General features: G+C 48.4%; 2 protein-coding genes across 6 annotated transcripts; one reads left to right on the forward strand and one right to left on the reverse strand.

The window, feature by feature from the left end:
• Positions 1-1,654: 1,654 nt before the first annotated feature.
• Positions 1,655-5,099, forward strand: LOC127343448 (uncharacterized). Its single transcript, XM_051369583.2, has 2 exons — positions 1,655-4,621; positions 4,720-5,099. The coding sequence occupies exons 1-2, from the start codon at positions 1,720-1,722 to the stop codon at positions 5,097-5,099; spliced, it is 3,282 nt and encodes a 1,093-aa protein (XP_051225543.1). The 5' UTR covers positions 1,655-1,719.
• A 4,862-nt stretch (positions 5,100-9,961) lies between these two features.
• LOC127343449 (uncharacterized) lies at positions 9,962-13,695 on the reverse strand. Of its 5 annotated transcripts, none has more exons than XM_071828347.1 (7): positions 12,844-13,690; positions 11,855-12,139; positions 11,633-11,773; positions 11,027-11,107; positions 10,856-10,908; positions 10,705-10,771; positions 9,962-10,605 (listed from the first exon to the last, which is right to left on the reverse strand). In XM_071828347.1, exons 1-5 carry the CDS (start codon positions 13,658-13,660, stop codon positions 10,880-10,882), a joined length of 1,353 nt encoding a protein of 450 aa, XP_071684448.1. In that variant the 5' UTR covers positions 13,661-13,690; the 3' UTR covers positions 9,962-10,605; positions 10,705-10,771; positions 10,856-10,879. The 5 variants fall into 5 exon arrangements, with proteins under 5 accessions (XP_071684448.1, XP_051225544.1, XP_071684450.1 ...); XM_051369584.2 differs by having other exon boundaries at positions 12,841-13,687; XM_071828349.1 differs by lacking the exons at positions 9,962-10,605; positions 10,705-10,771; positions 10,856-10,908 and having other exon boundaries at positions 11,633-11,786; positions 12,841-13,693.
• Positions 13,696-15,420: the final 1,725 nt, after the last annotated feature.

A 15,420-nucleotide genomic window follows, 5' to 3' on the forward strand; every position in this document is an offset into this window, starting at 1 on the left:
CCAAGGTCAGCCATCCCGCTTCCATCCTGGTGGTGGATCGGGGATCGGGGATCGGGTTTAGCTAGTCGTTTCAATGATCACATGTATGATGGGTTTGATGATCAGGGCTTGGCAGTTACCAAGAAGGTTTCTATGAAGGAAACAATGGTTACCACAATGGCTATGGCTCTCAGAATAGGGGCAACTATAGAGCTCGACCTTACAATAATAATAGGCAGAAGTGGAATAGAAATTTTAATTCATTTATGGCATCCTCTTACCCCCACCCACATCACACTTTCTCTCACCTACTTTTTTCTAAATGGGTTGGTCCCTCTGCCACCGAGCATGCATGCAGACGTTGTTTGAGGCATGCGGCTGGGCAAGGGTATCTTTTTTGTCCAGAATTTAATTTCTTTTTGTATGGAGCTCTCCAAAAGCACCCCAAATCGTTGTGATGGACGCTTTTTGAGGGATGTGACTGGAGATGCTCTTATGCCTCAATGATTTCCTATTGGGATTGACTGGTTTTTACGTTGGTTTGCCACCCTATCACAACGTTCCTCCTTTATCTGGGCTTGGGACCGGCTATTTCTAGTTGGTCGAGTTTAAAATAAAAATGTTTATAACTTTAGCAAAAAGTGTTATGTGTTTGGAAATATATATGTTTATGTGTTTCGAAATTAAAAGGTAAGTAAACAACAAAAACAGAAATAAGAAATTAAAAATAAAAATTAAGGAAAAGAAAAGGAGGAAAAGGGGAAGGGCATTTGGTACACGTGAGCATCGGACATTTGGTACACGTGGTCATGAATACTCCCGCAAAAGTTTCATTTGAGATTGCGTTGTATGGGCTACAAAAAAAAAAAACTGATGGTATATAGGGATAGAGAAACTTAGTTTTTTGTCAGAAATTTGCCTTTTTTATAGCTCAAAATACGACATATTTCCCCCTGAAATTTCTACCGTACCTTTGAAATATGTATATGTTTGTACACATTTAATTTTAGATTTTTTAGAGTCTCGTCAATATATTTATTTTTTTATTTTAAAAACTAGAAGCTTGGTGTTCATGTGTCAAAAGCACTTTCCGGTTTGTGACACACACACAACAGTCGTGCCTTGCTGACCGTGGGTCTAAAACGACGGCACACGCCAAACTTCTCTGGCGAAGCAAGCCGTAACTCCCAAAAATGGCTACACCATCCTCCAGGTAGCAGCTACTAGTCAGCAGCATGGCGTACCAGTCTGCGCACGGTGACTTTTGCTTTCCTCAGGAATGGAGACTTCTGATGTGTGGCCGCGTTAGATTCAGTCATGCACGCCAAACTGGAACTTTGCAGCGACGGATCGGACGCGTGGCTCGTATGTATGCCGCATGGCATAGAAGGTGAGGGCACGCAAGGCCGGTATCTCCATTTGCCTGGTCATGCTGCCGCAATGGCATTCACCGCAGGCTGGCTGGACTTGAGTGATGTCAAACACTGAGAACGTATGCAAATGTGAACTGCATCTGACCCATTAACCGAGTAGACGGAGCATGGGCCGCCATTCCGCTCAAGCACCGAATACACTTGATGTTCCCTGCTTCCATAACCAACAACTAACTCAGAAGGCAATTGCACTAAATGTCCAACACGTCACTGACTTCTTCAGACTGCAACCGAAAGATTTTCTCTAAAGCCCCAAATTCATGCATTCCTGGAGCCACACAGAAAAGCCACGGACAAGCACCTGGCTATGGCCATGGCTCTTGTCGTAGCACGAACAATGGTGGCCCTGTCGCTGCTGGTGCTGCCTGGCACGGCCGCGCTCACCCACCCAGCAAACGCCACCGACGTCGACCTCTCGGCGCTGCTCGCCTTCAGGGCCAGCGTGCGCGACCCGCGCGGCATCCTGCGCCGCAGCTGGAATGCGCGAACGCCCTTCTGCAGCTGGCTTGGCGTCTCGTGCGACGCCCGTGGGCGGCGTGTCGTCGCGCTATCGCTGCCGGGCGTGGTGCTCGGCGGCACCATTCCACCAGAGCTCGGCAACCTCTCCTTCATCTCCCACCTCAACCTCAAGAGCACCGGGCTGGCCGGTGCAATCCCTGCCGAGCTCGGGCAGCTAGCGCGGCTCAGACACCTCGACCTCAACGAGAACCACCTGTCAGGTACCATCCCCTCGGCGCTCGGAAACCTCGCCCAGCTCGAGTATCTTGACCTCGGCTACAATGGCCTCTCCAGGGCCGTTCCTCCAGAATTGCACGCGCTGCGCAAGCTCAAGTACATAAGCCTCAACTCCAATGACCTGAGTGGCACCATCCCTCAAGGCCTCTTCAACAACACTCCTGATTTGAGTGTCATATGGCTTGCCCGGAACAGATTTGCCGGAGGCATACCTGAAGCGATCGGTTCTCTGACGAAGCTTGAAATCCTAGTCCTGGAGCTCAACCTTCTTACGGGCACTGTCCCTGCTGCCATCTTCAACATGTCCATGCTCCGAATCTTCGGTTTGGCGAACAACAACCTTTTCGGTACCCTCCCTGGCAACAAGAGCTTTAATCTCCCTATGCTGCAAAAACTAAGTCTTTCACAGAATCACTTCACTGGTAGGATCCCGACGGCACTGGCCAGATGCAAAAACCTTGAGTCTCTTTCCTTGTCCATTAATAACTTCACTGGTCCTGTACCGGCATGGTTGGCAACAATGCCTCGGCTTTCTACCATCATACTGGCGGCAAACAACCTCGTCGGTAAGATACCGGTTGAACTAAGCAACCTCACCGACCTTGTCATGCTTGATCTTAGTGCCAACCAGCTGCAAGGAGAGATTCCGCCTGAAATAGGCTATTTGAGAAACCTCAATTACTTGAGCTTTTCGACGAACCTCCTAACAGGTACCATTCCTGAATCCATCGGTAATATATCAAGCATCAGCACTCTCGATCTGACGGTCAATTCCTTCACTGGATCAGTCCCAACCACGTTTGGAAATATCCGTAGTCTTACGGGCCTCTATGTTAATGGAAACAAGCTTAGCGGCAAGCTAAACTTTCTCCATGTACTCTCCAATTGCAAGAACCTCACCACACTTGGAATTTCAATGAATTCGTTTACAGGAAGCATACCTGACTATTTGGGAAACCTTAGTTCACAGCTCCAGTACTTCATAGCAAGTTCTAACAGCCTAACAGGGAGCATTCCAGATACAATTGCAAATCTAAGCAACCTTAGAACAATTGATCTCGATGGAAACCAACTGAGCGGGGCAATTCCTGTATCCATAAGTACACTGCAAAATCTCCAAGAACTCAACCTTTTCAACAACACCATGACCGGTGCCATCCCAGAAGAAATTTCCAGATTAAAACGCCTAGTAACATTGCATCTTGATAAAAACAACTTTGCTGGCTCAATAACGAGCAGTGTGGGCAATCTAAGCGAGCTACAGTACATGACATCTTCTCTTAACTCGCTGTCCTCAAACATACCGTTGAGCTTGTGGCGCCTTTCAAAGCTCATCACACTTGATCTGTCATACAACATGCTGAGTGGCCCACTGACTATGGATGTTGCCCAAGTAAAACAAATTTCTCAAATGGATCTTTCAAGCAATCTCATGACTGGTGGCATACCAGATTCCTTGGGAAGGCTCCAGATGCTGACCTATCTGAACCTGTCAAACAATTCATTCCATGAACAAATCCCAAGCTCATTCGGAGAGCTAGTCAGCATAGAGACCATGGACCTATCATACAATTCCCTTCAGGGTTCCATACCAAGGTCACTGGCCAATTTGACCTTCCTCACTAGCTTGAATCTCTCCTTCAACAATCTAGGTGGTCAGATACCGGACAGTGGAGTTTTCTCAAACATCACAGTCCAGTCTTTGAGAGGAAACACTGCTCTTTGTGGCCTCCCACGAGTAGGCATTTCACCCTGCCAGAGCAATCATAGATCACGGAAATCATTGGTAAAAATTATACTTCCTGCAGCCATGGGATTTGCAATTTTAGCTACCTGCTTGGGCGTACTAATCAGAAAAAAGATCAAGAAGCACAAAAATATTTCAGTTCCCTCCGAGTCCAACATAATCAACTATCGGTTAATATCATTCCATGAGCTTGTTGGTGCGACAGAGAACTTCAGTGAGAGCAATCTGATTGGATCTGGGAACTTTGGCAAAGTCTTCAAGGGTCAGCTAGATGATGAATCAATTATCGCAGTAAAGGTACTCAACATGCAACATGAAGGAGCCACTGTGAGTTTTGACACGGAATGTCGTGCTCTGCGTATGGCTCGTCACCGAAACCTAGTGAGAATACTTAGCACATGCTCCAATTTTGACTTCAAGGCATTGGTGCTCCAGTACATGCCAAATGGGAGTTTGGACAGCTGGCTGTACTCCAGGAACATCCAGCAGTGTTTTGGATTCCTCAAGAGGCTAGAAATTATGCTAGATGTAGCAATGGCAATGGAGTATCTTCACCACCAGCACACTGAGGTTGTTCTTCATTGTGATCTGAAGCCAAGCAATGTATTGCTGGATGAAGGCATGACTGCACACGTCGCTGACTTCGGCATAGCCAAGTTGTTGTTGGGAGATAATAACTCTATTGCATTGACAGGCATGCCCGGAACAATTGGCTACATGGCACCAGGTATTACACTTACCTATATATCTTGTCAACAAATCAACCTTCCCAAATGAAGGAATTTATCTTATTCTCCATTGTGTTCTTATATGTGAAACGAGCAGAATATGGATCAGCTGGTAAAGCATCACGGATGAGCGATGTCTTCAGCTATGGGATCATGCTGCTGGAGGTCTTCACAAGGAAAAGGCCCACTGATCCGTTGTTTGGTGGGGAGCTGAGCTTGCGGCAATGGGTTAGTGAAGCATTTCCATCCAGCCTTATAGATGTTGTCGACCCCGAAGTCAAGAGTGATTGTCATGCTGCCAATCATAGCACCTTGCAAGAGCAGTCCATCAGCCTCAACACATGCCTTGTATCTGTAATAGAGTTGAGCTTACAGTGCTCATCAACAATACCTGATGAAAGAACCCCAATGCACACGGTGGTAGTGAAGTTGAACAAGATAAAGGCAGATTACTGCTCTCAGATGAAGATGATGTAGAGAGACAGAAGATCATCTACTTCTTGAGATAACGACGAGAAGAATAATACGCCACTTATGTAGTACAAATAGAATCGTCTAAATGCATCACTTATATAACTTATTCTCAGTAACGGATGGTCAAATCGTCTACTTCTTGAGCCAAGAACAACGACATAATGTACTACCTCCGTTCTTGTTTAATTGACGCGGCACATGCATACATCATGTACTAGCTAGCCTTGACTCTGCGTCGATTATATCCGCACAGAGGGAGTATCATACTACTACCATGTGTCATAGTGGTGGGGAACTGTACAAATGGTTCATCTAACAACTTATTCAGGGCTTACATGTGAGTTGCCAGATGTTTTTAAGTGTTTCAGGGCTTGTTTGCTTTTGTAATGGGGCTAACGCGTGATAAAAATCTAATTAGTCTTTCTCATTTGTTGTCACCAGAATAAACAATATGACAAATAAGCATTGGGAAAAAAGGAAGCATTCACCCTGCAATCACCGCAAGACGTAATGGGAGAAAACGAAGCACCCAATTGCTTCTGTACCAACATCATTTCCGTGACCCGGGAAATTTGGAGCCCCATTACAGAACTGAATCCGAACAATAAGGGCCTGCAAAGATAATGACACCAAACGTTAAACCTAGGTATTATCCGCCCATTTGCGCAGCTCCGTCTCAATTCGGTACGACTAGAAAGCACTGGTATCATGCGGCAAGAATGGAAGGCGCGCATCTGCTACAGCGCGGAAAGGGGACTTACTTCGACGGTGGTGGCAGAACGCGGCGTCGGGGGGTAGGGGGGGGGGACTCGTCGCCGGGAGCGCAGTAGCTCCCGCCCGGGCGCGGACGGAGGCAGAGGAAAGGCAGGCACGTTTGCCTACTTGGTTGGGAGTTGGGACGGAATCGAGTTACAGGGGAACCGCATAGAGGGCTGCCCGACGCCCCAGTGCCTGACAGCATCTCCACCTGCCTCCCGAACGGAGTCGGAGTAATCGTTTGCGCTTCGTGTTTGACAGTCGCTGCCTAGACGCTACCCAAAACATAAATTCAAATAATTTACATTTAAAATAGATCGTTTCTATCGAAATCGTCGTGATTAAAGTATGGGGACGCGCGATCATATTAGGTGGTGCAAATTGAACATAAATTAGAAGAAGAGGCTTGGCGATGCCAACGGCGCACCTGAGTCGACATAGGCCCGTTGAACACGACGACCTCGTTGTGCTCTGCCCGGTCTGCCTGCTCCGTCGCTGATGCCGATGCAGATGCCGATACCGCTGATGCAGATGCTGATACCGTTGTCGGCTCTGTTCTCGAGTTTGGTATGGTACTCATGGATATGTTCACCGACGCCTAGATGATGGCCCAGTGCGTTGACATTTTCTTTTGGCTCCTCTTCATTGCCATCGTGTGGCAATCCTTGTCGACTAGCTTGCATTCATCGAACTCTGCCTTGCTCCTCGCCCAGTACTTCCTGTGCTTTTGGTTGGCGCCGATGACCGAGTCATGGCTCACTGTCAACCACGCCTCGCAGAGGCATTGATCTTCTAGAACCTTCCACTTGGGGCCTCGTGAGCCCGAGGCCGTCTTCTTCTTCCTCACGCCGGCCGTGTCAATCTCCATGAGATCCTCTACATCCTCTGCGGCATCCTCGTCCTTGTCATCCTCTTCGTCGTCGTCCTCTTCTTCAGCGTCATCCTCGTCCTCCACCCCCTCGTCCTCTCCCTCCTCCTCCTCGCGCGCTGCCTCCTCCTCCAAGAACGAACCGCTGGCGCCCTTGAATTCGAGCGGACCCCTGCGGCCTGTGAAGGCAGTGCCGTCCGCACCGGGGCCTAGCTGACGTTGCGGCAGATCGTACGTTGGGGAGTAGAACACGGCGTTGGGGTTGAAGCCGCCATGCAGTTGCGCATCCTCGTACCGCGGCGACAAGTTAGGTTTCACGCACCCGGGAGTCACCGATGCGCCCTCGCTGAAGAAATCGGGTGTCAACGGGGACGCCACTCCCGGAATGTACACGATGGCCGATATACTCCATGGGCCCGCGTTGGAAGCAGCAAGACACGCGGCCAGAGCGGCCTTCTTCTGCGCACGCGCCGCCTCCGATTTCTTCTCATGCTCCACCAACTGCCATCCCCTCCGCTCCACCATCGACAGCTTGCACCGCATTGCAGTCTTGCTCCCACCTTCTGTCGGTCCAGCCTTTCGGCTTCGTCCTCGCTGCCGACGCCTTCCGTGGCTTCGCGAAGGGCGCTTTTGGCCCATTCGTCGCTGCCTCCTTGCCCGATGGCTTGGTGGCCGCTTTCTTGGCCACTTTTTTGGGGTATGTCGGCGGCGTCATGGATGGGAGAGGGTAGCGGCGGCGTGAGGGAGAGAGTAGTGGCGGCGGGAGGGAGAAATGAATTGGTGGGAGAGGCGGTGAAAATATTTTGGGAGGCCAGAAATGTGCGGCTGGAGGGTGGGTTGTGGCGGGAGAGGCGCGATGTGGCGAGAGGGGTGAAATTTTTATGTGTCAATGACGCATGGGGCCCGCCACTCCCTGCCTCGTTGTGTCCGGCGCGCCCGGAGCGTCCTCTATGGACCGGGGACGGCTCGGAGCGCCGGACGGAAGGAGGCGCGATTGGGAAAGAAAAATTGACCGGCGCGCCCCAAAAAACCTTTGGAGGACGCGACTGGAGAGATGCTCTGAACCAGGAAACCTTGAGGCGATGAAAGTGGGCTTTCCGCTGCAACTTCAAACACGGATGCACAAAAGCAACACAAAGAAACGCCAACTTCAAACAGGGATGCACAAAAGCAACACAAAGGGCGCGTTTGGTAAGTTGCATGTGATTTATGGCTCACTACACCAGTGAGATGGGACTCCCATCTCGTTCCGGACGAGCTTGCATCGGGTGGCACCCAAGTGACACTTTGATTGGTTGGTCGCATGGTTTTCCTAGCCTCACCTATATGGCAACATGGTGACCTTACCTCACCTATCACAAGACCACCATGGCACCGCCGGTCACAAGCTTCGGCAAGTCGGCGATGGCACCGCCGGTCACCCCGGTCAAAAGTATCACCACGTCGCCGACCACGAAGACGAACACCACCATGACACCGTCGGTGACTCCGGTCACAAGCATCACCATGTCGCCGACCACGAAGACGAACACCACCGGGACACCGCCGGTCACGCCGGTCACAAGCATCACCATGTCGCCGACCACGAAGACGAACACCACCAGGACACCGCTGGTCACGCCGGTCACAAGAATGGGCACGTCGCCGACCACGAAGATGAACACCACCATGACACCGTCGGTCACGCCGGTCACAAGCATCACCATGTCGCCGACCACGAAGACGAACACCACCAGGACATCGCCGATCACGCTGGTCACAAGCATGGGCACGTCACCGACCACGAAGACGAACACCACCATGACACCGTCGGTGACGCCGGTCACAAGCATCACCATGTCGCCGACCACGAAGACGAACACCACCAGGACACCGTCGGTGACGCAGGTCACAAGCATGGGCACGTCGCCGACCACGAAGACGAACACCACCATGACACCGTCGGTGACGCCGGTCACAAGCATCACCATGTCGCCGACCACGAAGACGAACACCACCATGACACCATCGGTGACGCCGGTCACAAGCATCACCATGTCGCCGACCACGAAGACGAACACCACCAAGACATCGCCGGTCACGCTGGTCACAAGCATGGGCACGTCGCCACGAAGACGAACACCACCATGACACCGTTGGTCACGCCGGTCACAAGCATCACCATGTCATCGACCACGAAGACGAACACCACCAGGACATCGTCGGTCACGCTGGTCACAAGCATGGGCACGTCGCCGACCACGAAGACGAACACCACCATGACACCGTTGGTCACGCCGGTCACAAGCATCACCATGTCGCCGACCACGAAGACGAACACCACCATGGATTATCACCTCTCACTTCTCATCTGTCATCACCAATGGCGAGCAAGAAGTTGAGCAAAAGTAGTCCAAACCTTACTCACACATATGTACAGATTACAGTATACTTGTGAGTCATTTATCTATCAGTGTATGTACACCGAAACAAAAACCTGTCAACATGAAAGTCATGCGGAATGGTGAGGTAAATCTACTCCTCAAAGGAAATTTCAAACGGTTAAATTTGGCAAAATTCGTTTAAAACTGCATACAAAATTGACGATTTACGACCGACGAAACTTGAAACCGATTGTGGGAATTAGTTGGTATCATCGACTCGCATCTTTTTCGTGTACAGCTTATTTTGTTTCGAACTATGTTTGTGTTGATTTGAAAGAGTGTGCGTGAAAGAGGCCCGAGAACGGGATAAACCCGCTAGAAACGGCTGAACTAAATGTTCCTCTAGATGTAGGTAAAAACCCCAATGTGAGCCAGCTACCAAATGTGCCCAAAGAAACGTTTATCCCGAGCTACATGGAACTCGGTCTGAATTAGAATTCAGAAACCTCATCCTACAGCTCAGAAAATTCTAAGTTCGTGTGTATCAAATGATGTAGAGGCCGTCTTTAAGAAAAAAGCTAAAAGAAAGCTCAGAAAATTCTGAAAAAATATGAGATCAACACACACAAAATTTACAGGGAGCAAAAATATACAGGTGCACGGCCTAGACTATAAATTACCATTTAACAAAAAAATTATGAATAAATAGATCGTGCCAAATAAAATTTAGGAGTTTTTTGAAATTTCTCGTTATTGGACCCCGTGTTCAATTTTTTTTGCCACTTCTCTTTATTTAAACAGAAAGTCTGGTGCTTCATGTGCTCTGTATGTGCATTTGAACTCTTAACTGAGCAAACATCACAACGACCAAGAAAAAGAAACAAATAACTGGGTTTCCATTTTCAGTTGAAGAAATAATAGCAAACTGTAGCAAGCTTAGACCGTAACAATGGAAGACTTTAGCAGTCCATCTAGTTTACGCCTGGCCTTACAGGACTACTGCTACAGTCATTATTGGTTTCTGAGGTGCCCAGAGCTTGGCAATTACAAGAAAGTAAACACCACACTCAGCTCCAAGGCACAGTCCAGTCTCCTGCAGTAGGATCAACTTCCTAGTCCGCCACCAGTTGAGAGCAGTTTCATAACCAACCCGCTTGGCGGTGATGCACATTCCACGACAGCTGAACCTGCACACAGGGATGCAGCCAACCCTTCCTGCAGCAATAGCAACCAGAAATGTTGCTGTCCTGGCTGGAAATGTGAATGCAGAGCAGCCAGTTATAATCCATCCATTGCATGATCTGGCCTCACTTATCGATGAGCTATGCTGAATGATGGCTCAGAGTTCTGCAATGTTGCTTTCAGATAGTTGAGATGATACGGAATGGCCTGCACTCTTCAGCTCTTGCTGGCTGCCATCCAAGTCATGAGTTTTTCTTCTGCTTAATGCAATTAAATACTAATGATGTTCATGACTTCCAAAAAAACAGGTGAACAAGTACATCTTCAGGATCAACAAACACTGCACTTGGAAGAAAAGGGCAAAGCATTAGTAGAGAGCAACACACGCAAATGGCCTTACAAGCGATAGAGAAAGGTGGCTATTTTACACGGAACGCACCCTGTCATTAGCCAAAAAACCATCCAAAACTGCAAATTCATGATCTAAACAACAGCTGTGTCTCCACCTGATATCAAACAAAAAAACTGCGTTCAGACTAAACCGATGAATGTGAAAATGGAAATGACAAGAAGTTTTCAGATAGGTTTACCACGCATATATTAAAAAGCCATATTCAAGCAGTTCCATATAAAAACATGTTGCCTGAAAAAAACATGTATGATGTTAGGAACATTTGAATATAAGTGAAACAAAACCAACGTATCAAGAGATTTATGGGAATCTAGAATGTGCAGCTTCAAGGCACATCACTATATTATACCTTGGCCAAGGATAAGCACAGAATCCTTGGAGATAGATACAATGTCCTGAACCTTTTCACTAGTAAATATGGCTTCAATAGCTGCAGGATGACAGAAGTTAATCCCCAGGAAAATAGGGTTATGATCCACCTGCTATAAAGTATTAACGACTACCTAAACCAAATGAACTTACTTCCTTCGTCCCTGGGAAGATTTGAAAAACGGCAAATCTAAAAACTGAATAATAGGAAATGCTACTCTTTTGAACAATCACTGTTTTTGAAGTACTGTGAATAAACTTCTGAGGTTAAACATATAATGATGCAAAGAACAAGTACATGAACTAATACATAATGTTGTTGTTGTTCCAAAAGTAGCTCAGTATTCCAAGGTTTGGAATTACCTTGTGATGTTGAGCAACAGCACAACTAATAACAATAACATTTGTTCATCCAGAGAAAAAATAATTAGATGTGTTTTGCAATGATTGCATAACCTTAAAATACAGTTGCACAAGTGAATAAGCTATAAATCTGCAATTTTAATAATTGATATTATATGCATATTTATTAGTCAGAACTAAAATAATTAGCGAGAACGAAAAGAACTAGGTCAACGCTGCAAACCTGAGAGCTTAATGGTTGCTAACTCTCTTTCCTCATCACAATCACCATTGTCACTTTTAGGGGACTCAACATCCAATGCTGGCAATGTTGACACCATGTGTATGGAATGCGCACCATCTGAAACCCAAAGAATTTGTGTCTCTGCACAAACACTCTGAACACATTTATTAATTAAGTAAACCACCACAATGCGAAAATAACAACGACAATACGAACACTCACTCGTAGAGCTACTTGGGAAAACAGCGAACGATTGGACCTTCAGGGCGCAATCCAAAGAGTACGTTTTGGTAGCTTCTGAGGCCAATTCATGACTGAAGACATGCAAAACTCCAGCTGAATCAAGTACCAAAAACTTCTCCTTGGAAAAAGGTTGGATTGACACAGCTTTAACTGATTTTGTCAAATTTACACCACCTTGTGAGTTATGATCCACTTGGTTAAAGGTCAAAAAGATAGAGGAATAGCTCCCTGAACTCTGTTTCACCCTCAAGGTTGTAAGCTTGCCTGAAAGAATAGATTTGGAAACATATTAATTGGTTTCGCAAAAATGCAGATAAAAGCAGTACCAAGAGTCATAGACCTTGTCCATAGAAAGACTGTAAGAGTACAACTATACTCTGGTAGCAGTACCATTGCATGATTCTACAAGTTTGCAAGTTAGCATGTCTGAAAGAAATAAGATATGAATTGCTATGGAATTATCTAAGAATGCTATACATTTGAAATAGGTCATAGTGATCATTCCCACACAGCGCATCATTTGGACAAGGGGTCCTTTGGGAGGCTAGTGGTATCAAAAGACTGCCATATTTCTACTTTCTACTATAAATTGGAAGTGGTGGTTACCAATGTGGTATATTTATCTGCAATTTACATCTACACCGTCCCAGTAAATATATGGTATGCAATGTGCGTAAGCAGCTACCAATACCTATGGACACAAGAAAGTTAGAAGCAAAATTATCTTGTATGTTGTCTGGGGCTGATCCAACTAACAAATTAGGATGCAGTACAGAAATATAATGTGAACTGATTACAGAAATTTTGACACACCATTGAGCAGTAGACATAGCTGATAACCTAATTACTTGACCATTGTAAGCATAAACCTAATGGTGCCTAGCTGTGCTTGGATTTTCAGGGTTATAAAACAGGATCAGTTGATAATAGAATCAAAAGCTTAATGGAAAGCGTGAAATACTCACAACCGGAAGCAGCATCTCGGGCGTCAGCACCACGCCCAACCGGCACAACCAAGCCATTGAGAATCCCGTTCTTCTTGTGCAAGCTCTTCCTTGCTAAAGCCCCGGCACCCTCCTTCCTCTCCCTCCCACCCTTCATCAAACTTGTGAGCGGGAACACGCGCACGCCGCCAGCCTCGCCGAGCAGCAGCTTGGCCATGGCGACCTGCATGGCGTAGACCGGCCGCGCCGACTCGAGCTCGACGACGGCGCACTTGTGCAGCTGAAGCGTGCGCCCGTCGGCGGCCATCCTGGGCGCGAGCAGCCAGATCTGGCGGGCGGCGAGGGAGAGCAGCGCAACGGCGTTGACCCCGGCGGCGAGGCGGACGCCGAGGCCGAAGGGGAGGCCGGGGAGGGGCAGGGCGGCGGGCGAGGCTTGGCGCCTGAAGGCGAGCGGGGCGGGCGCGAAGCGGCCGGCGGCGAGGGCGTAGGCGCGGAGGTGGACGGCGGGGGAGGCGGGGCCCGGGTGCGCGGAGAGGAAGAGGAGGTGGGAGGAGGGGAGGAGGAGCACGAAGCAGGCCGCGGCGGCGAGCGGGGAGGGGACGGGGGTGGGGGCCGGGGAGGGGGAGGTGGGGGAGGGGAGGGCGGCGAAGAGGCGCGCGGAGGCGTCCGGGAAGAGGAGCGCGAGGGCGCGGGACGGGGAGGGGCCTGGTGCGAGGAGGAGGGAGGTGGGCGGCGACGGCGCGGGCGGGAGCGGGTGGCGGTGGGCGTTGAGAGGGGGCGGCGAAGACGGCGGCGGCGGTGGTGGGGGTGGTGGTGGTTGCGGAGGAGGCGGAGGCGGCATGACCACCGCCGGTGTTTGAGGGGGTGGGTGGTGCGGCGACCGGGCGGGCGGGCGGAACAGGGTGGGTCGGGGCCGGCTCGACCTGTTTCTATTGTGTACGTGTAGAGTCCGTGCCGGCTGCTACCTACGCAACGCAATGTTGCTGCCAGATTACTTACTTTTGCAGTGCCAAATTACGTTGGAGTAGAAGATGAACCTAGAGTAGACCACTAACACGTTTCAGATGCAAGCAACATGGAAGTGTTTACGGTTCCGTATTGTTTGTACTCACAAAGTTTATATAGGTTCAGGGGTCCAGAAAGAGGTAATACCTTTTTTTAGAGGCAACACTCCCTACATATTGATCATACCACGTGTACAGAACTCAATGCTCAAGTTAGTTCCGAGGTTTCTAGGTTTTTTGTTTTGTTTTGAGAAACACGCTACAAATGCAGACGTTCACATACACGCGCATACACTCACTCTATGAACGCACACACGCACACCCTACCTCTATGAGCACCTTCGAAAGACTGAGCCAGCGAATTGAATCTTCAAATTGACGAAGTCACCACAAGAGGCTCGCTGTCAACGGGAACATTGAAAGTGCATGGAGCCCCCATGTGTGGTTTTGGTAATTAATGACAATCCCTATGGACTAATGTTTGCATTGAGTTATATTTGTAGGAGTTGTCCATAGGCAATTCTTGAACCATATGTTGGCTTCAAGGTTGCAATAAGAAGAAATTGATGAAGGATATCAAGTGTCAAGTATGTCTTGAAGATGAAGATGAAGTGAGCCCTCAAGCTACTTCAAGACATCAACATGATGAAGAATGAAGAAATGAAGTGCAAGTTCAAGATGAGCCATCTCGAAGAGATCCTTTGCTTGAGTCTTGCCATCCATATGGTGATCATGGATATGTGAAGATGCGCCGAAGAAGAAGCTCTCCCATGGTGGATTATGGGGGAGCAATCCACATGGTGGTCATGGTTATGTGAAGATGCGCCGAAGAAGAAGCTCTCCCATGGTGGATTATGGGGGAGCAATCCACAAGACTTCGTCAAGCAAGCACAAGCAAGAAAGGCGTTCCATCTTGTTGAGGTCAAGATCGTCGTCATCGAGCTCAAGTGGAATGCGCAAGTATAAGGTTTGCTCTTGATAGGGTTTGTTTCTCACCGGTCTCATGGTGTAGTTGGAGACCGGTTTATAGTTTAGTTGCCGTACTATCAAGAGGGCTCTCGAGTGAGTAACTTGATCGTATCGTTCGGAGAGAGCTCAAACCTTTGCATCCTTTCATCATCTTTCTTGGTTTTATTTGGATCTTATCCATGTGATGTTTTAGAGCTTGTGCTTATTCTCATGACAAGCTCTAGTTCATTGAGAATGGTTTTTCCATGGGCAACTTGTTGCATTTTCAAGATTGGAGGTTTTACCGGTATGTCTTTTTGAGATAGGTCAAACCTTTCTTCATTTGTTTCTATCCTCCTTTGCTGGACTATGATGTTTCTATGCATATTGTTGTAGAGCTCGTTGTTGTGATTTCAACGAGCCCAAGATCATCGAAATCGGAGTCCGGATGCAAAAGTTATGCCCGTTTTAGTTTTGGTGTTTCTGCAGTTTTCTTAGGCCGGATATTTTGGAAATATCCGGGCCGGATTATCCGGGCCGGATATTTCGGAAATATCCGGCCCCCCCGAAATCGTCTAAGGACCGGAAGAAAAGCAGCTCTGGATAGGGGCCGGATTTTTGGCCGGATTTTGTCCAGGTTTTGTCCCTG

The sequence above is a fragment of the Lolium perenne genome, chromosome 3 (assembly GCF_019359855.2).
Source record: "Lolium perenne isolate Kyuss_39 chromosome 3, Kyuss_2.0, whole genome shotgun sequence".
In the NCBI taxonomy this organism is placed as follows: domain Eukaryota; kingdom Viridiplantae; phylum Streptophyta; class Magnoliopsida; order Poales; family Poaceae; genus Lolium; species Lolium perenne.

Coding starts and splice junctions, on each gene's coding strand:
- LOC127343448 (XM_051369583.2), top strand. CDS start 1,720: ATGGCCATGGCTCTTGTCGTAGCACGAACAATGGTGGCCCTGTCGCTG. Junction 4,622..4,719: donor AATTGGCTACATGGCACCAG/GTATTACACTTA, acceptor TGAAACGAGCAG/AATATGGATCAGCTGGTAAA.
- LOC127343449 (XM_051369584.2), bottom strand. CDS start 13,660: ATGCCGCCTCCGCCTCCTCCGCAACCACCACCACCCCCACCACCGCCG. Junction 11,108..11,632: donor AGCAACCATTAAGCTCTCAG/GTTTGCAGCGTT, acceptor GTCATCCTGCAG/CTATTGAAGCCATATTTACT. Junction 10,909..11,026: donor TGTGCTTATCCTTGGCCAAG/GTATAATATAGT, acceptor TGTTTTTTTCAG/GCAACATGTTTTTATATGGA.